At 43.1% G+C, this 21,143-nt stretch overlaps 1 protein-coding gene across 3 annotated transcripts; it reads right to left on the bottom strand.

Moving 5' to 3' along the window:
* Positions 1-539: 539 nt before the first annotated feature.
* Positions 540-20,919, bottom strand: LOC130189617 (coiled-coil and C2 domain-containing protein 1A-like). Of its 3 annotated transcripts, none has more exons than XM_056408503.1 (28): positions 20,719-20,919; positions 20,407-20,476; positions 20,180-20,312; positions 19,946-20,052; positions 19,333-19,572; positions 18,850-19,165; positions 15,441-15,550; positions 15,270-15,342; positions 13,875-13,967; positions 13,622-13,749; positions 10,406-10,478; positions 10,178-10,311; positions 9,712-9,802; positions 9,542-9,618; positions 8,787-8,882; positions 8,046-8,168; positions 7,759-7,817; positions 7,012-7,128; positions 6,470-6,543; positions 6,325-6,383; positions 6,083-6,234; positions 5,864-5,954; positions 5,627-5,782; positions 4,276-4,407; positions 3,709-3,835; positions 3,525-3,601; positions 3,399-3,446; positions 540-3,308 (listed from the first exon to the last, which is right to left on the bottom strand). In XM_056408503.1, the coding sequence occupies exons 2-28, from the start codon at positions 20,461-20,463 to the stop codon at positions 3,276-3,278; spliced, it is 2,976 nt and encodes a 991-aa protein (XP_056264478.1). In that variant the 5' UTR covers positions 20,464-20,476; positions 20,719-20,919; the 3' UTR covers positions 540-3,275. The 3 variants fall into 3 exon arrangements, with proteins under 3 accessions (XP_056264478.1, XP_056264479.1, XP_056264480.1); XM_056408504.1 differs by having other exon boundaries at positions 9,712-9,799; XM_056408505.1 differs by having other exon boundaries at positions 13,875-13,964.
* Between the last annotated feature and the right edge of the window lie 224 nt (positions 20,920-21,143).

Here is a 21,143-nt window from a genome sequence, read left to right as displayed (position 1 = left end):
TCTGTAAAAAGATAAAATGATATTCCTTTTTTCATTTGATTGTCTTTCAACCAATTTGGACGATATTGGCTTCACTTCCTCCCACAAGCCGAACTGCTGTGTGATAATTACTATCTAATGGTGAAAATACACAAATTACCATAAAGCGTTACACTAAATAAATCAATATTTTACATCTAATATGCAGTTAGACACAGTTAAATCCAAAATGACTTCCAGTTGTGTTTCTCCTGGATCTTCAGACTAGGAACATAAATGATTACACACTTTTTAGGGGTTTGGATGGTAAGCTGTCCAAAAAGTTATCACAGACATTGATAACATGAAAATTCATTGAATGTTAAACATGTTCTACTTCTCTGGCGTAAACATGTCATCACTCACAATATATTACAAAGATTATTAAATTACAAAGAGTTCTGAGGTGTCAAGCTGATAACACAAGTGCACAAGTTTTAAACTTCTATTTTGTTCAGAAATGATTCCAAATGGGAAAAATCAAGTGAGGATGTTTTGGTTCAATGAAAACACGAATCCAGTGCAGTTTTACCATTTTATTAATTTAAACAATGACCTCAAACATAACATAATAAAGCTATCACAATCCGGCCTCATACATTCCCTGTTCGAGCTGCACAAATCATCACGACTTGCACTTAAATATAGAGACGGAGCATATTATGCTGTATATTGTATACAAATATATTGATTGCCCTTAATGCATTAATAGAATAAAAGAATCCCCCCCAAACCCAGATGATTGCATCTACTGCAGCACAGAAATATGAACAATAATAAACAATCCACCAAAATGTCCAATGACAGATCAAACAGAGAAGAAAGACAAACACATTCATTACAAATGTATATACTAACGAGAGAGTGTGTGTGTGTGGTGTCTTGTGAGAGGAGTGAGTCACCAGCAGGACAAACTTTAACAATATGTCCCTCTCCCCGGTTCCTGACCATCGAACTACCACACTGAATGCTGATGAGCACGTTGGCATGACAACAGGACAGCCTCAGAGGCCATGAGGTTACTCGAGCAGTCGGGTGATGTGGCAGTAGTGTGTGTGTGTGTGTGTGTCAGGTGACATGGGGTTAAAGGTTTTGGAGTTTTAAAGAAAGTGTTTCTGAGAGTGTTTAACGGCGTTAAAGTGACTGAGTTATAGATCAGATCTACGTGGTCATATTCTTTACATGACTTTGTGAATCAGACAGCGAGTCATTACGAAAAAAAATGTAATTGATGCGTTGAACAAATGTTGAATAATCAGCCATTAGTTTCCATCAAGTATGAAAACTAATTAGTAGACCTTTGAAATTCGCTTGAGTTGTGTAATCCATCGAGTCTGCTTGTATATGTCGAATGTATATCATCTTAAACTTCATCGTTAATGCATAGATTTTCAAATAAATATGCATCTTCTCTGCAATACTGAATAATACAACATGATGCACGGAAAAAATGTGTAAACGTTGGTCTAAAACAGATTTTGTGCCAAATGTTTCAACAGTCTGGGAACTGATTCCCATCCTGCACCGAGACGAATGGAACAACAGGGAGAACACGACAGGAGCAAAACTCTGATGCTTACATTTAATTAAGTTGTTATGCGTCCCATGACTTGTAGTTAAGCAGGTGTAGTTGCGTGCGTGCATAACACACACACACACACACACTGTTGATATAAGCAGTCATCAGTCCTTCCACTGCCGTGTCCATCCAAATGAATATCAGCTGATCGTAAACACAACGCTACTAACAAAGAGTCAGAAAACATCTTCTCCCCATACATAGAAAATAATAATAAAATGTGGGGGACGGGATGTTACACACAATTCCACACATGGATGGTGGGAAGCCTTAACACGTCAACTTTAACCAGGATTATTAGCTAATGGGACAAACACATGATTCGCCGCTGTGTCACATGACTAAAAAAAACAGTTAACATCTCAAATTAACATAAAAACATACAGCAAGGCTCATTTAAAAGTCACCTGCTAATTTCTGTCTGCATGCAATTAATAAGGATCCCCATAAGTCATAATAAAGAATACTATGTTGTTGTACATCAAAAGTTGCTGTGGCAAAATGACTAATTTCAAGGCGTCTGCATGTCACACATTTTATGAGGTTTTACGGGATTGCTCTGAATGTGGCGCCCCCGACTCCACGGTGAGGGTAAAGTGGAGAGGAGCGACGAGGACGCCTATGACTGGGATATCTGTGGTGCAACAGAAATAGAAATGAGCAATTACCCGGCGCTTCCTGGCACATATTGGGTCGCCTTCCTTTGGGCAGGCTGCTCGGCGCCCGCTGCGATGCCAACATGGGTGCAAAATAGCAGCCGATAATTATTTTATAATCGACAGCAGAATGGGCTTAATATTGTTTCAGAGTTGAAAGAAAATCCGAGGTGGAGCCGCCGATTACTCGTGACTCTAAATACTCCTTGAATAATACGCAAAAGGAATTAGTGTGAAGGAAGTGAAGAGGAAGAAACGGCTGATGATGAAGAAGAAGAAGAAGCAGAAGAAGGAGGAGGAGGAATCTTTTTGCAGAGCTTCAGCCACAATCACGGCCCGCCGCTAACGCCCCGTCTCCGAAGCCCCAAAGGCGACTCTACGTCTCATCTAGTCGTCTCCTTGGTGACACAAACACTAATCCCTCATTATGGGATGTAGGCTGCGGCGCCCCGAAGCCCCGCTTTTTTTATTCCCATATCGCACCACTCCAAACGGAGCAGATTACTGTAATCTGGGAACACTGGAGCAGACAGATTAGATTAAGGTCATTACACACATAAAATATGGGAAAAAAGGGTTAAAAACTCGTAACTAATGGTTAAAGACACTTCAGAGCTCATGTTTTTTGGTCATCTACGGACACCATCGGACTCTCGGAGCTGGTGCTAAATGTAAAAAAGAAAAAATCTTAGAGATCTTCTGACATCTCTTCAACAAAACCAAATGATCAGGGCGACTTTGATAATGCACAATGTGCGTCAGAAGCAGCTTTCTCAAGTGTTTAAGTGCAAATAAACCTGCTCCTTCACTGAAACACACATTTTAATGCTTACTTGCATTTTTGTGTCCCATGGTAGTTACCTATTAATATTTTTTTTCATGATTTTCGCAAAGTTATCCGGTTGGTTCATGCTAAAAGGTGCTTAAAGTCGCCACTGTAGTGTGTGTGTACGAGTGTGTACGAGATAGAGAGCCATGATATAACAGTCCTACAGCCAAGTCTCCACTCCCTCACTGGCTTCTCATCCCGTGCGTTTCCTTTTCAGCGATTCCAGCTGAAGAAGGGAGAAAATAATCAACATGACATTGTACACAAGTTGCACAGACATGATGATAAAACATGTGTTGCTATTGACAACCCGTACCTCGTTCTCTACCATCTTCAACCTGCCAAGGGCATCTTTGGCGGCGTCCTATAATAAAGCCAAAGAAGACTTTACATCATAAGCGCACGCGCACACACACACACACACACACACACACGCCCTCACCCTGTTGCCTTGGCCGGAGTACTTCTTCACGGAGTCCGTGTACCCTTGGACGGAGCGCCGCAGCACATTTTCATACTCTACACACGTGGGGAAGGAGGACGTCGGTGTTTGAGAGGCCGAGACGTATAATCGTCACACACGGTGGCAAAAACAAATACGCGTTTGTATTCGTTGAGCGAGTTACCGGTCAGCTGAGCAGAGGAGGCGCGCTCCAGCTGCGCTTTCTGCCACTGCAGCCTGTGCGTGACCTCTTTGTGTTGCTGGACGAGGTCAGCCGGGGGATGCTGCTGCGCCTTTCGGTACTCTGCGATCTGAGACACGGGCGTGATGACTCGGCGGGAGAAGTGGATGTTGTGAACGGGCGTAGACCAAAACATACAGAACTAGAATGGGCACTCGGTAGAGCGCATACGTTCGCATATCACAAGATTGGGCATTTAATTATGAACATTTTGGCATTAGTTGCATGCCAATTGGATAAAAATTGACCGCGCTATGGTAAAAAGAAGATTTTGACCTTTTCATGACCTTGACCTTTGACCCGATCGATCCCAAAAATCTAATCAAATGGTCCCCGGATAATAACCAATTATCCCACCAAATTTCATGCGATTCGGTTTAATACTTTTTGAGTTATGCGAGTAGCACGCAAACACGCACTCACGCACGCATACAAATAAATACACGGCGATCAAAACATAACCTTCCGCATTTTCAATGCGAAGGTAAAAACACACACACATACAAATACCTTTCTGTCCAGCCGCTCCCTGTCGTGGTTGAGGAGGCTGAAGCTGTGGAGGTTGTACTGTGGAGGGGAGTTGTTGGGATGACTGCTCCTGCTGCTCGCCTCGTGTTTGGGTTTCGGCCGAGGAGATGGAGCCTGAGTCAAACACACAGACTGAGACGTCACTGAACTGACAGTCAATCTATTGAAGCTTCCGTTACTCTTGCAGTTATAAGAAAAGGGGGCAGCAGGATGACATCATATTAAATCAGATCCAGACTGTCGTCTCCGTTATGCTGGAGACAAACTTGTGTGTGTCGGCCAACCACAAGTTTAAAGCGGTTACAAAATGTAATACTTGAAAGTGGGGCCGAATCAGATTTCCATTCAAATTATTTTTTAAAGATATATTTTGTTCAGCTTTCGCAGAGCTACAGGGCTTTACAAACATAAATAGCCAATCCCCAATCCCCTTCCTCAACCTGGAACCACAGGAGAAGGAATGGTAAACTAAATTCATTTCAAAAACGTAAACAAATTATAGGGAGCAAAGCACAGACTAGGATGGGATGAGATAAAAATAATGAGGCGAGAGAATAGAATAGAGTTGACCGTAGAGTCAGCGGCAGTAACAAGACTTCATATTAAAGTCCCTCGGCCATATGAAGCCTCGAGGCTTTGAAGAATGATTTAAACGATGGCCATTTTGTAAAAAAAAAATCATCATTTGAACCCCTCAAAGCTTAAGAAGGAGCATCACATCTTTAAGACACGTATGCATGTATGAATCTTTAAGGATTCTGCATTGTTGCGCAACTTTCAACAGAATCTCCAGATAATTTATACAAAAGAAAATGTGAATTAATGAGATTTAATTTACTACTGTTATGCTGATGTTAGGAGTAAGTTCATTGAGATAAACGGCTGGTTGTGAAAATGTTCAGTCGTGAGCCATTAATCAGAAATAAGAAAATGTTTGGTTTCACGTGAGAGGAACTTTATCGTTTTACAGATCTGATTTGTCGATACATAAGTCACATGCTGCATGTAAGTCTGTTTCCAAAAAGATAAACATTGTCAGATACGGTTAATTCAGCCGTCTAGCTGAAGCTAATTTGCAGCCCTCGTCCACGGTAAGGCTACGTTTTCATAGAGGCAGTGTAAAAATGAAAAAACGAGATTCCTCAATGTTACAAAACGTTATCCTCCCCTCAAATTCATATTCTTTGCCACTTGTGTCCTGACAAAATATGACTTAAAAATAATATTTCATGAGAAACAATACTCCTCGTGTCCTCTTAGGACAGAGATTTGCCCCACTTCAATTTTCTAGTCGACACACATGCAGGTCGGGGGAGACGAATACTCGACTCACCCGTTCCTTTTGTCTCTCGGTCGGAGAAAGGGAGGACACCGGATCGAGAACCAGCCACTTCTCCCTCACCGGGTGGAGATCAACTCCCGTTAAAGGCTCTCTGATCTTCACCTTCACCTCCAACTTGCCTCCTGTAGCTTTTCGTCCATCCATCACCTATGAAGCACACCGCTAGATAGTACTGGTGTGTACATGTACCAGTACGTATGTTTGTGTTCACGTGCCGTCAACACCCACCTCTATTATTTCTCTAACGTCACACTGGTTTTCTAAGGCCTCGAGCTTCAGATGAGCAGTGCCCACGACTTTGTCTGTCTTAAACAGGCCTCTGTGAACAGAGAGAAGAATACAACTGACAAAAGGACAACAGACATTTACAGACATGAACCATGAGGATGAACGGGAAGCGTCTGTGTATATTGTCCCAAAGCAGTTTGTGTGTTGTTGTTTTTTTACCCCCTGTGGACGATTTCAAACTTGATGCCTTTGGACTGGATGACTCGTTTGAAGCCCCGGTGGCCTCGGCTGATGTTGAGTTTGAAATTCTCTTTAAACTCGGGGTTGTTGGTGCCCTTTACCGTGCCCGTTTTGTCCCTCTGAGCCTCCTCCTACGCGCAGGTGCATTAATGCGTTAAAAACACATCCAGATATAACCGAGTGGAACATCCACACTCAGAGAGAGAGAGAGAGATTCTTACCGCAGTGGGAAACGGAAACTCAAACTTCACACTGGCATCCAGATCGCTGGGTGAGACACCTGAAGGCAGAGGAGGTGTACGTGAACATACATTTCACACATTGCTGCCTGGTGATTTCAAAAAGGTGCAGAGACGCCATCAGTACCGGAGGGACACGGCAGGTTGATGCCTTTGTTGATGTACAGTATCAGGTCACTTGGTGTCAGGCTGTTGTGGATCCTAAACAATAACAACAGGGGTCATCATGACCATTTAGAAACAGGCATTTAGAGTGACAGACATCAACCAGTCGGCATCCCAGAATGCCAAACAATCCCGACTGTTGATGAGTCTGTTTATGAGTCACCGTGAATCTGGAGGAGAGCCAGAGTGAGTCATTCTGACTCATCTACTGCTCTCGTCGGGTAACATTTTTTATATATTTTCACATCTAATGCATGTGTTGAGAATCTTTATAATTTAAATATACATTCAGTTCTGTGGAAAAGCCACTAAAATAATAATAATACAACTACAAAAGCTACTACAATAATAATAATTAATAATAATTTAATTTGAAACAGTGTTTTTGGGATGTTAAAACCAGCAAGGATTGCTGCAAAAAAAGTATAAAGAACAAGAAGTCGTAGAAAATAGATTATAACTAAATATTATTATATCATGATCAATTATCAGTTTGTTTCTGACTTGACGGTGTTCAGGGTCCTCTCCTCCGTGCGGCACTTGGGGACCGGCTGGCCCTTGGCGTGGGCCTTCTTCAGGATGTCGATGTTCTTCAGACCCTCCTCGACCAGCTTCTCAAACCTGGTCAGAAACACAATATTCGTATCTCATGAGAAGTCTTACAGGATGGCCTGGTGCTTTCTGAAGTAGAACTTAAGAAAAAGTAAGCAATTAAGGAAATGCATGATGTGTGATGGTTTAAATGTATGTGAAGAATTCGGTGAGCCGAACGTGCAAAATATTCAGTGCAACATGAAAGTTACACTGAATGCTCGATGGTGGTGGGAAAACACACACACACACACACACACACACACACACACACACACAACAACTGCGATGATGTGCTCGGTTGAATAAATAAATAAAAGTACGATTTCAGTAAATATACTAATCGGAGTCGTTTTGCAGTTACATATCAAACATAAGCATCTCAAGTGTGAGAATTTGCATATTGTCAGCATTTGATGAGATTCAAATGTATTTCTTTGGGCTTGTGAGCAATTTAAAAAACACTGGGCTCTAGAAAATTATGATTAATTAATTAATTAATAATCAATCATCTGATCTCAAAGTTGTCTGCAGCTTGTGATCTGGATGAGAAAAAAATCCCCAAAAGACCGTATTATGTATCAACCAACATTTATATTGTGGTTGCAGATAACATGTGTAACAAAATTCACGAATATACACCAAAACGGGGTCTCTTACTTCAGAGCCTCAGCCACGTTGCCCAGGAGTGTGAGCTGTTGAGAGTACCCCAAACATTTCTGTGGAGATACAGAACAAAGGCGTCGGTAATGAGAACAGACAATATGATACAGAACTACTGGGATTTTAAAAAAGCTGCACAACTAGAAAAGTGACGAACAATCCTTTAAGGCCATAGTAACGACTACATCATGATACCAACAGCAGAATAAGTGGATACACACAGATTTGGGAGGTGCGCTTTCTTATACAATACATAAAAGAAGGAGAGAAAGGAGGGTCCTGACCTCATGCTGCTTCCGCAAAAGATCCATGAGGTCGTGGTACTGTTCATTGGAGCGAGGGGAGAGCTGGGAGGCGCGGGAGCGAGCCAGGGAGTACTCCTCCTCACTGACGGGAGCACTGGGAATCTGTCAGAAAGGAGAAGATTATAAATGCGGAGCGAAACTAAAGAAGCCGGTCGCTAGAAATTGTGAAAATGTTTTCTCAGGTCGGGTCATATTCTGGAGACAAAAGAAGAGAAACTAACAAAAGTTAATATTCCTGGTATTACACAGCGGGTGGGGGGCGAGTCAGAGTGAAGTGCATTGGTTATTTGAAACAAAGATATTAAATTAAAAGTCAGGAAGAATGAAAGAAAGTCATATGGGAGAACTATGTGAAATATTAAGAGAGGAATGGCACTGAAAAAAATAGCAATAAACTCTCACAAAGTGAGACTGTGATGAGCACCAAGGTGCTTCCTTCATACCATCTTCTATTTCTGTCCCATTTTGTGTTAACACACCTCCCTTGCTCCTGTGACAATCACACACACACACACACACACACACACACACACACACACACACACACACACACACACACACACACACACACACACACACACACACACACACACACACACACACACACACACACACACACACACACACACACACACACACACACACACACACACACACACACACACACACACACACACACACACACACACACACACACACACACACACACACACACCTGACCTTGCTGATGTCAACGGGGAGGCCAGACTTGGCAGCAGTGACCATGGGGTCCAGTCCCTTGGCATGTCTGAGGTGCTGCGCTGCTCCAGTCATGTCCTGCAGACCATCCCACAGCAGCATCAGTCAAACCAAAGCAACTCAACTGACGTTCACGACTCAAATTAAAACAACGGGCGGCTGTAATTAAGACGTCTGCTAAAACCGTAGAGTCAGCGGCAGTAACAAGACTTCATATTAAAGTCCCTCGGCCATATGAAGCCTCGAGGCTTTGAAGAATGATTTAAACGATGGCCATTTTGTAAAAAAAAAAAATCATCATTTGAACCCCTCAAAGCTTAAGAAGGAGCATCACATCTTTAAGACACGTATGCATGTATGAATCTTTAAGGATTCTGCATTGTTGCGCAACTTTGAACAGAATCTCCAGATAATTTATACAAAAGAAAATGTGAATTAATGAGAGATTTAATTTACCACCGTTATGCCGATGTTAGGAGTAAGTTCATTGAGATAAACGGCTGGTTGTGAAAATGTTCAGTCGTGAGCCATTAATCAGAAATAAGAAATTTTTTGGTTTCACGTATTAGTGAGAGGAACTTTATCGTTTTACAGATCTGATTTGTCGATACATAAGTCACATGCTGCATGTAAGTCTGTTTCCAAAAGGATAAACATCGTCAGATAAAAAAAACATAAAGATGCCGGGGAATCCATCAGCAAAGATATGAAGAAGAAAGAAAAGAAACACAGCTTACCTTCATCTGTTTGGAGCGCAGTGCTGCGCGCATAAAAGCCTGTCGCCTTAGCAACAGGAAATCCAATTGCTGCTGGGCTGCAAGGATAATTAAGAGGAAAAGAAGTCAAACTCTGCCTGGTGTAGCACTCAAACTCCTTGTGTGGTACATGCAGAACACGCTGACTGCACCTTTAGCTCCCAGTTTTGAAACTGAGGGGCCACCAGGGGCCTGAGGGGCTGGAGACTTTGCTTTCTGGGGAGGTGGACGCACTGCAGTCTGCTGAGAAAGAAAACGTGAGGGTCAAACGCCATGAAACACACACACAGGTGTCGAGGTACGGTACTGGTCTCTTCAGGTGAGATACCCCTGAGCTTGACTTAGCATTCTGAACTATTTCAACAGTTGTCTCTTAAACTAAATTTAGTTACTGTTACAATACTTTCCCGTGATTTACTGTGAAGCCTGGTGTTCATGTAAGAGTCAGGAGGTGTAGCAGAGACAACAGCAATCATTTAATAACCTAGCACAGAAGGCGGCATTGCAGACAATAAAAACATGGCTCGCATCGCTTACAAAGGCTACCAATCAGATTTGTGGCTGCCTAACAACAACAAGACCATTTGGTGGTCCCTTTATTTAGCTCTTTATTTTTACCTTGGCAGCCTCTCTCGGTTCATCCTCTTCTTCATCTTCTGCGTCTGGATCCTGATTAGCTATTTTCATAGCCGTTTCCAGGACCCCCATGAAGTTCTGCTGACTCCCCTCTGAGCCCTGAAGTGGAGGACAGCCTACAAGAGCAACACACACACACACACACATGACTTATTGTCACTATAAGGTGCAGCAGAGACACAATCCTGAAACACACCGGGTGAAGGTTACCTGGCGGCACAGGCAGGTCAGACAAGGTGATCGGTCGTCCAGCTTTGTGAGCTCTGATGGCATCCTGGTATTGCTTTAAAGAACAGAGAAGATGATTCATAATTCTGTTTTTAAGGAGAAGTCCACGCTTGGATACTCTTATATTATTAGAACCTAATATATATATATATATATATATATATGAAAGAAAAGAAGAAATATATATATATATACACACATATACACTCTGTCACAGTCAATAAATTCCTCAATTGTTTTTAAACATGTTCTTGCTTCTTTTTTTTTTTAAAGACTTGAGATTTTTTTAATGAAATATAACATTAGCATTGTAAATTCTCTTCAAGCGAACAATCGCCCTGATTTTCCAATCCCACCCAAAATATTGAGTGGCTTTCCTGCATATGAATACAATACTGACGGAAGCATAACTCCCACTCCACCCCTACAAATGCATTATACATGCCACACAACTTGTTTTATTCATTTACCAAACCTCAGCCAAATCTACTTCAAAATGAGAGGTTTCATATTTTCCCCACAATGCCTTTCAACGATCCTCAGAGCAGGCTATTGTGGTCGGTAAAAAGAGCCACTGAAGTGGCTACAGGAACAGCAACAGAGGGAATTCCAGTCAAAACACACCCGTTATTCAGGGGACAGAGAAACACACACCACCGAACGGCAGCACAAAGCCAGGAGCACAAGGTGCCGCTCAAATGGCTGCATCTTGGAGATGATCTAAAGCTGGATTAGATTTAGTTTTTCAGAATCAGAATCAGAATCAGAAACAGTTTTATTGCCAGGAATGTTTACACAAACGAGGATTTTTTTTGGCGGAAGGTGCAACATTTGGACATGACAAACAAACAACAATCAACACGACAGAAAGACAACAAATAATGTGAAAGTGTTTGGGTGTGTGCTTCAAGTGGTGTGTTTTAGTTAAAAGTGTATGTTACACGTGGCGTGTGTTCAAGTGTTTAAGTTAAAGTGCATGTAAATAAAGTGGCATGTGTGTGGAGGAGGCCTCAAGTTAAAGTGCATGTTAAAGTGACGTGTGCGGAGGAGGCCTCCAGGAGGGAAGAAGAAGGAGGAGGGAGGAGGAGTAGGAGGAAGAAGGAGGAGGAGGAAGAGGAAGGAGCGGGAAGAAGGAGGAGAGAGGAAGGTGGAAGAAGAGGTGGTAGTCCTGGGGGTGACAGTCAGTCAGTGGGGATCCGGGCTCCATTGATGAGCCCGACTGCCGACGGAAAACACTTTTGGTGTGGCGGGAGGTCTTTGTCCTGATGGACGCAGCCTCCTCCCAGAGGAGGGACTCGAACAGGAGTGTCCAGGGTGGGAGGGGTCAGCGACAATCTTTCTGGCCCGCTTCAGTGACCTGGAGGTGAACAGGACCTGGAGGGAAGGCAGATTGCAGCCAATAACCCTCTCGGCCGAGCGGATGATGCTCTGCAGCCTGCACTTGTCTTTGGCTGTGGCTGCAGGGTGCCAGACGGTGATGGAGGAGCAGATGATGGACTCAACGATGGCCGTGTAGAATTGTACCATCATTTTCCCTGGCAGGTTGAGTTTCCTCAGCTGCCTCAGGAAGAACATCCTCTGCTGGGCCTTCTTGGTGATGGAGCCGATGTTCAGCTCCCACTTGAGGTCCTGGGAGATGATGGAGCCCAGGAAGCGGACGGACTCCACAGCGTCGACGGGGGAGTCACACAGGATGAGAGGGGCGGGTGGGGCTGCATTCCTCCTGAAATCCACAACCATCTCCACTGTCTTTAGAGCGTTGAGCTCCAGGTTGTTCTGGCTGCACCAGGTCACCAGGTGGTCAGTCTCCCACCTGTAGGCGGTCTCGTCCCGCCAGAGATGAGTCCAATGAGGGTGGTGTCATCCGCGAACTTTAGGAGCTTGACGGACTGGTGACTGGAGGTGCAGCTGTTGGTGTACAGGGAGAACAGCAGAGGGAAAGAACACAGCCTTGGGGAACCTGTGCTGGTGGTCCGGGAGCCTGAGACGTGTTTCCCCAGCCTCACGTGCTGCTTCCTGTCGGTCAGGAAGTCTGTGATCCACCTGCAGGTGGAGTCGGGCACGTGCAGCTGGGAGAGCTTGTCCTGCAGCAGGGACGGGATGATTGTATTGAAAGCAGAGCTGAAGTCCACAAACAGGATCCTGGCGTAGGTTCCTGGGGAGTCCAGATGCTGGAGGATGTAGTGAAGGGCCATGTTGACTGTGTCGTCTGCAGACCTGTTGGCTCTGTAGGCGAACTGCAGGAGGTCCAGGAGTGGGTCGGTGATGGTCTTAAGGTGTGACAGGACCAAGCGTTCAAGGACTTCATGACCACAGAGGTCAGTGCGACGGGCCTGTAGTCATTGAGTCCTGTGATCTTGGGTTTTTTGGGGACGGGGATGATGGTGGAGGCCTTGAAGCAGGCTGGAACGTGGCATGTCTCCAGGGAGGTGTTGAAGATGTCAGTGAACACCGGAGACAGCTGGTCAGCACAGTGCTTCAGGGTGGAGGGGGAGACGGAGTCCGGGCCCGCTGCTTTGCGGGGGTTCTGCTTTTTAAACAGCCTATTGACGGCTCTCTCCAGGATGACGAGGGGCGTCGCTGAGTTGATGGAGGGTGCTCCAGAGGTGTGAGCCCCTGATGGGCTGGGGGAGGGTGGGCTGATGGTCTGTGGCTTGTTGATGGGGCTGTGGGGGATTGTCTCAGGACTGCTCCATTGTCTTTCAAAGCGGCAGTAGAACTCATTGAGCTCGTCTGCCAGAAGCACATTGTTCATGGAGTGGGGTGATTTGGGCTTGTAGTTGGTGATCTGCCTGAGCCCTCTCCAGACAGAAGCAGAGTCGTTTGCTGAGAGCTGCTGTTGCAGTTCATTTACCAAACCTCAGCCAAATCTACTTCAAAATGAGAGGTTTCATATTTTCCCCACAATGCCTTTCAACGATCCTCAGAGCAGGCTATTGTGGTCGGTAAAAAGAGCCACTGAAGTGGCTACAGGAACAGCAACAGAGGGAATTCCAGTCAAAACACACCCGTTATTCAGGGGACAGAGAAACACACACCACCGAACAGCAGCACAAAGCCAGGAGCACAAGGTGCCGCTCAAATGGCTGCATCTTGGAGATGATCTAAAGCTGGATTAGATTTAGTTTTTCGCTGCAAGTATGCAATATTTGGTACAACCCTATTTTATAAGTATATAAGTGCATGCATGGTGTGTACCTTGACAATGCGCTGGTGCATGCGAGCCTTCCGATCGTCTCCTTTGCTCTTGGCTCCCTCTGCTGCTGACTTGTATGTGTCCATCCTCTGCTGCAGGGCTTCGGCCAAACTGCTGGGAGCAGGCAGCTCTGTGCCGGACACAAGGACACACACAGGGAGACACACACACACACAAGGACACACACACTTTATTATTCAAATTCAACGCTGAACATTTTGCTCATCTGAAGGATCAGGGCAACTGGAGTCTTACCGGCAGCAGGTGAAGGTGCAGGTGCAGTAGGGGCAGCAGGTTTAGAGGAAGACTGAGGAGGAGGAGGCGCACAGTGTTCTGCTACGACGTCTGCTGCAAATGACCAGACCACGTTGGAGGGGTCGAGATAGGATGATTGTTATTATCATCATGATCACCATCATCATCATAGGCTTTACTTAAATCAGGTAAGAAACAGCAAGTTAAACACAAGCGTATTACAAACAGCGTCATCAACAATCACAGACATCTCCTAATAGATCCCAAATTAAAAATCATTTTATTTATATGGTGCAAAAGTCTTCCAACGTTTAGTATTTTAATAGTGTGGAGTTCTTTTTGTTGTTAGTGAGGACCAGCCAACTGTTTTATATAGTACACAGTGATGAATAAGATATTTATTTACTGTTGTTTTAATGTGGAATCAAATGTCCAGACATTCATGAGACTGAACAGGCTCAATTTCCATCCCATCAGGAATGGCAGGAAGATGCAGGATAGAACGATGGTTTTTTGAGAATAAAAAATATTTTGTCTGATGAGTAATACGTAAAAGTTTGAGGTTTAGCAGTGATGTCTAAAGAACTTAAAACAGCTAGACATGGCTCTGGTGGGAAAGGAGCCATGTGCATATAAATGGACGTTATAAAACTGTGTTCTATCAGACACATACACTATCGTTCAAAAGTTTGGGGTCACTTAGAAATGTCTTTATTTTTCAAAGAAAAGCACTGTTTTTTCAATAAAGATAACATTAAATTAATCAAAAATACACACTATACATTGTTAATGTGGTAAATTAATATTCAAGGTGGAAGTGTCTGGTTTCTAATGAAATATCTCCATAGGTGGATAGGCCCATTTACAGCAACGATCACTCCAGTGTTCTAATGGTACATTGTGTTTGCTAATCGCCTTAGAAGACTAATGTCTGATTAGAAAACCCTTGTGCAATTATGCTAGCACAGCTGAAAACAGTTATGCTGGTGATATAAGCTATAACAACTGGCCTTCCTTTGAGCTTGAAGTTTGTAGAACAAAATTAATACTTCAAATATTAATCATTATTTCTAACCTTGTCAATGTCTTGACTATATTTTCTATGAAATGTTCAATTCATTTGATAAATAAGTGTGAGTTTTCATGGAAGACACGAAATTGTCTGGGTGACCCCAAACTTTTGAACGGTAGTGTATGCACAAACCAAGTGTGAGCATGAGCTTCCAAATTTAAGAAAAAGTACTAATCTGCATCAATCTCTTGGGAGCTTCCTTCTCCTTGAAGCAATCAGAGTTAAATATTTGTTGTAAATAAATCAGGCTATGGTGTTTGAGTAATGGAAACAAAAGTCAAAACCGTTACAGTCAAGTATTCCTCTCAAGTGAATCCACTGACCAGGAGGAGGCGGTAGTGAGCTCAGGTCGACTGGTTCCCCTCTGTCCAGAGCCTCCAGCAGCATGTCCAGCTTCTGCATAAAGGAAGGTCAACTCCATTAGGTTTGACTTGTTCTACATACAAGTGTACAAACAAACAGACGTATTCATGTGATGACATTGGTGATGTTACCTTGGCTGTGTGGTATTGCTGTTTCGCCCGGTCTATGTCAAAGTTCTGTTTGGAGTGTATGGCAGCAATCTTATACTCCCTCTGTCTGGACAGAACGGCCTGTTTCAGCGCTGAGTGGAGGGAGGGGAGGGCACAAAGAGACACAATGAGATAGAAAATGGTTTTAAAACTCAGGACGATCACGTTTACATTTAGTGGCACGTTTGTGAGCTAAAGTGTCTTTAAGCAATACAAACAAATGAGGTAAAGTTATTATGCAGTTTTTGTTGTTGATTATTGTTATCAAATAGTATATAAATATTTAGTTAATTATTAAGTTAAAAAAAATACATTTCCCTGTCAATAACAAAATAGTTATATATATATATATATATATATATATAAAAACATTCTAATCCTGTTCTCAATTATTTATTGTTTAAATAATAAATTAAAAATCAAGTATTATTATTGTTAAAGAACCAAACCAATAAGTAGTATGGATATCCATCCCTAGTGCCAAGTGTGTCGGAGAACTACGGTGGCACAAATACAGTCGTATGCAAAAGTTTAGGCACCCCTCTGAGGCTGCATGATAATTTACTCTGTCTTCACCAAAAAAAGATCACAGTTGTGTAATATTCATTTTCTAGTTAACACTGAGTGCTGGGGTGTTTTCCAGACAAAGATATTAAGTGTAGCAGTATTTAGTTGTGTGAAATTAAATCAAATGTGAAAAATAGGCTGTGCAAAACTTTAGGCACCCTTATCATTTTGTTGATTTGAATACCTGTACCTACTAAATGCTGATTAACTGCAACACATAATTAGTCAGATTAACTCGTTAAGCCTTCAATTCCATAGAAAGGTGCATCCAATCATTAGAAAAGGTATTTAAGGTAGCCAATTGCAAGTTGTGCTTCTCTTTGATTCTCCTCTGAACGGTGGCAAAATGGGGGCATCAAAACAGCTATCGGATGATCTAAAAACAAAGATTGTCCAGCAGTATGGTTTTATGGAAGGCTACAAAAAGTTATCCCGGAGGTTTCAGCTATCAGTTTCCACTGTGAGGAATGTTATTAAGAAATGGAAGGCAACAGGCACAGTTCTTGTTAAGGCCAGAAGTGGCAGGCCAAGAAAAATATCGGAGAGGCAAAGGCGAAGAATGGTCAGAATGGTCAAGGACAACCCTCAGACCACCTCCAAAGACCTGCAAGGGCATCTTGCTGCAGATGGTGTCACTGTGCATTGCTCGACCATTCAGCGCACATTGCACAGAGAACAGCTGTATGGGAGAGTGATGCGGAAGAAGCCTTTTCTGCACACACGCCACAAACAGGCTCGCTTGAGGTATGCAAAACTACATTTGAACAAGCCAGGCTCATTTTGGAACAAAGTGCTGTGGACTGATGAGACAAAGCTAGAGCTCTTTGGTCACAACAAGAGGCGTTACGCATGGAGGCAAAAGAACACAGCATTCCTAGAAAAACACTTGCTGCCCAAAGTTTGGTGGGGGGTCCATCATGCTGTGGGGCTGTGTGGCTAGTGCAGGTACTGGGAATCTAGTTAAAGTTGAGGGTCGCATGGATTCAACTCAGTACCAGCAAATTCTTGACAATAAAGTTCTAGAATCTGTAACAAAGCTGAAGTTACGGCGGAGTTGGGTGTTCCAGCAGGACAACGATCCGAAACATCGCTCCAAATCCACTAAGGCATTTATGCAGAGGAACAACTACAATGTTCTGGAATGGCCATCCCAGTCGCCAGACTTGAATATAATTGAAAATCTATGGGGTGACTTGAAGCAGGCTGTCCACGCTAGGCACCCATCAAACCTTACTGAACTGGAGATGTATTGTAAGGAAGAATGGTCCAAAATACCTTCATCCAGAATTCAGACACTCATCAGAGGCTATAAGAAGCATCTAGAGGCTGTTATTTTTGCAAAAGGAGGCTCTTCTAAATATTAATGTGATTTTTCTGTTGGGGTGCCCAAATTTATGCACCTGCCTAATTCTCTTATGATGCATATGGTATATTTTCTGTTTATCAAATAAACCTTATTTCACTGCTAAAATATCACTGTGTCCATGAAGTATTATATATATGACAAAGAAGTTCCTGATCCAAATGCCCAACAATTTATAGATGAAAGTAATGGAGATTATCAGGGGTGCCCAAACTTTTGCATACGACTGTATGTGCATGGCTCTCTCTAGAGTGAGTGTTTTAAGAAAATATATACTTAATATTTTATTTTCGGTATTTTTACAGAAATACAACCTACAAAAGTAAGTAAGCTTAAAAAAAATACATTTTAAAGTTAAAAAAGAAAAAGATTAACCATGCATCTGCCCAAGAAGGATCATAAGGAAACACAAAAAATAAATGTAAGCAGGAAAATAATTGTAAATAAGGAAACAAAACAATCAAAACAACCATGCAACACTTCACCAACACCGTCAATCAATCACCAGAGCGAGTGTTTGTAGTTACCTTCGCATTGAAAATGCCGGAAGGTTATGTTTTGATCGCCGTGTATTTATTTATTTATTTATTTGTGTTATTCGCAAAACTCAAAAAGTATTGAACCGAATCGCATGCAATTTGGTGGGATGATTGTTTATTATCCGGGGACCAGTTGATTAGATTTTGGGATCGATCGGGTCAAAGGTCATGAACAGGTCAAAATCTTTCGCAGAACTCAAAAAGTATTGAACCGAATCGCATGAAATTTGGTGGGATGATTGTTTATTATCCGGGGACCAGTTGATTAAATTTTGGGATCGATCGGGTCAAAGGTCAAGGTCATGAACAGGTCAAATCTTCTTGAATCACATGGAATTTGGTGGGATGATTGGTTATTATCAGGGGACCATTTGATTAGATTTTGGAATCAATCGGGTCAAAGGTCAAGGTCAAGGTCATGGAAAGGTCACAATCTTTTTTTTACCATGGCACGATACATTTTTGTCCAATTGCCAAAATGTTCATAATTCAATGCCCAATCTTGTGATATGCGAAGGTATGCGCTCTACCGAGTGCCCGTTCTAGTTTTGTCTGTTTTTGGCTATTGCCGTAAAACGGTTGGTGTAACATGGCGGCCTGCATGCAGAGGACCAATGCTCATTATTACTCCAGTCCTGTTTCTCAGGTGATTATACTCTAAAGAAAACCTTTATGTTTGACTCTAACATTGTACTGTGGAACGAGCCAGTGCCAAAGTCAGAGGAGTTGAAAAATAGGATGACCGATAATCATTGAGTCACTTTGAGTGGCAGTGCTAATCTGATGACATTCATGACTTTAGAGTGTTAATTAAAGTGGACCAATATCACCATATCTTTACTCTTATGCATCCAGTACAGAGAAGAAGTAGCAGGTGAAGAGACTTCCACAGCAATCTCTGTCCATCACCATGTGTGTCTACCTGAGTGCTGTGCGTCAGGCTGGCCGGGGGTGAGGGGAGAGATTGCAGGTGTTTCAGGGGTGAAAGCGACAGCAGCCTTTTGGGGCACGGTCAGAAGGAGTGGCTTCATATTCGGAGTTGTCGGCGCAGCCTCCCTTAGAGGTTTCTGGTTGGTGGGAGGAGAGGGCATCAGCGCGGGCCCCGGCGGTTCTCGTTCCTTGATCGCTTCGGACTCGTCTGTGACGTTGGCCTTTCCACCGACAGCAACCGGAGGAGGAATCTCCTCCTCGTTGACGGGTTTTCCTTTCCTGACAGACGTCAACATGGACTGCAGGGTCTAGTGTTGAAGAGAAGAAAATCAGAACACGTGTGTCGCATAAAATTTGAGAAAGTGGCAATGTTTTATCATATTGAGTCTTAGATTAATTCATAAGAAGCCTATTTAGACATTAGTAGGGGGATCAACTTGTTCTGAGGATGTTTCCTCTCCCTCCTCCAGTTTACCTTTGACCCACGGTCATATCTTCGAACTTTGCTCGTCTCCCCTGCAGCCTTAGCATTGGAAATGGCCGTCTTGTACATCTCAACGCGCTCCAGCAGGAGAGACTCCAACCCAGTTGCACCACTGGGAGCAGCAGGAGGAGCAGAGTGGGATGTGATGCTCGCTTTGGAAGCAGTTGGGGTGATGGCAGGAGGGGTGGGAGCAGGAGTTTGTTCCTCCTCTAAAACCTCATTCAGTTCTGCCTATAAACGGAGGCACAGAAATGTATGCAGTAAAAAATAAAAATCAGATATTTAAAGCAATTCAGCAGCTAAGATTCATCATTATACTATAAGTGGAATGAAAGTGATTAGGAATAAAGCTAACAATGTTTTTTGTGTTATCAGTTAATCTGCTTAATTAAGTAAGTTTAAATTTAGTTTGTGAACTGACAAAAAGAGGTGGAATTTCCAATTTCTCTAATTACTCGTTTTGTACAAAACATATAAAGTTTCAACATATCAAGCTCGGATCACATTTTTGTAATAGTTCCGAATACATTTTTGACTGAGTTATCAATTAATCCTCAACTTGTTTCAGCTTTAAAAAAGGACAAAAACAGTGCAAGTGTGTTACCAGCAGATCTTCATCATCATCCAGATCTTCATCCAACATTTCCTCATCATCCAGATCTTTCATACAAAGTGCAGCCATTTTCTCTATATCCACCATGGGAACCGGAGCTGTGGGGACACGAATGCAAGTAGTGCAGTATATCGACATTTAAACACTGACACGTGAATAAAAAGATAAAACTGTGCTTCACGCTGATAGACGTCTATACATCAGATACGGGAAAGGCTCTCTCACCTTTGCCGTCTTTCTTCCCTTGTGAACTCCCTCCACCTCCTCCCATCAGATTCAGAAGCTCTGCCTCTAGCTCTTCATCATTTCCCTCGTCATCCATCCCTCCAACCGGGGACAGGTCCAGCAGCAGCCCCATCTGAGACGCAGGGACAGAGGTGGTGAATCATACACGTTGTTGACCTAACAGTAGATTACACATCTCATTATCAAACGTGACGGGCGTGCTATACCTGTTTGGCTCGCGCTGCCCCTTGACCCCGGGGAGGGGGGTTCCTACTGCGGCTCATCGCCTGTTAAACCCTAAAAGTTAAGAGGGATTCAATGACTCGTTAATGGAAATAAGTAGAAGAACATGTCCATAACTGACACCTGTGCAGAGTCGGCACTGACTCTACACAGGCTATGACACTTTGTGCCATTTTAGGTAATCATTCAAACTGTACTGTATCGAGTTAGCTTGTGTGTGGTAAAGTGTTAGCCAACGCCATAAACAATGAATGTTTACATGTAGCTACACCTGCAGTGGAGATATGTAACGTTACCTTGCCAGGGACCGAGGTGTTGGCGTGTCCGTAACGGCAGCTCGGGTTGATTATTTAAGTCGAAAAATGCTCCGAAACAACGGGAGAACAGACTCAACACATACGAGCGTAGCGGGTAATATAACGTTAAGTTTGAGCTGTCCAAAGGAGAACGATAAACTGTGGAATTTACTTCCTACATTGCGTCTCCCGTGGCAACGGACATCGCGCTTTACGGCCGGACGAAACACACCCATTACTGACGTAAAAACACCGACGTCACGTTCCAAGTCAAGTCCGTGTTTCAGGTGGGTGGTTGTATGGAGGTGGGGAAAATATAACGCGACATCTTGTCACTATCTTTCTTTCTCCTGGAAATTAACTTAATCAGTATCAATTGTTTATTTTATTTTATTCAGCAAACACACTCAGCTCAAGTCACATCT

This window comes from Pseudoliparis swirei, chromosome 24, assembly GCF_029220125.1.
Source record: "Pseudoliparis swirei isolate HS2019 ecotype Mariana Trench chromosome 24, NWPU_hadal_v1, whole genome shotgun sequence".
Lineage (NCBI taxonomy): Eukaryota > Metazoa > Chordata > Actinopteri > Perciformes > Liparidae > Pseudoliparis > Pseudoliparis swirei.
The sequence above is the reverse complement of the archived record's forward strand: the minus strand, read 5'-3'. Positions and strand labels throughout refer to the sequence as shown.

What these genes read in the sequence shown, in the direction of transcription:
- LOC130189617 (XM_056408503.1), bottom strand. Translation starts at nt 20,463, where the DNA reads ATGAGCCGCAGTAGGAACCCCCCTCCCCGGGGTCAAGGGGCAGCGCGA. An exon ending in TCCCCGTTGACATCAGCAAG is followed by an intron (nt 8,169 to 8,786) that starts GTCAGGTGTGTG and finishes CCTTTCTGACAG; the next exon opens with ATTCCCAGTGCTCCCGTCAG. An exon ending in TTTTGCGGAAGCAGCATGAG is followed by an intron (nt 7,818 to 8,045) that starts GTCAGGACCCTC and finishes GTATCTCCACAG; the next exon opens with AAATGTTTGGGGTACTCTCA.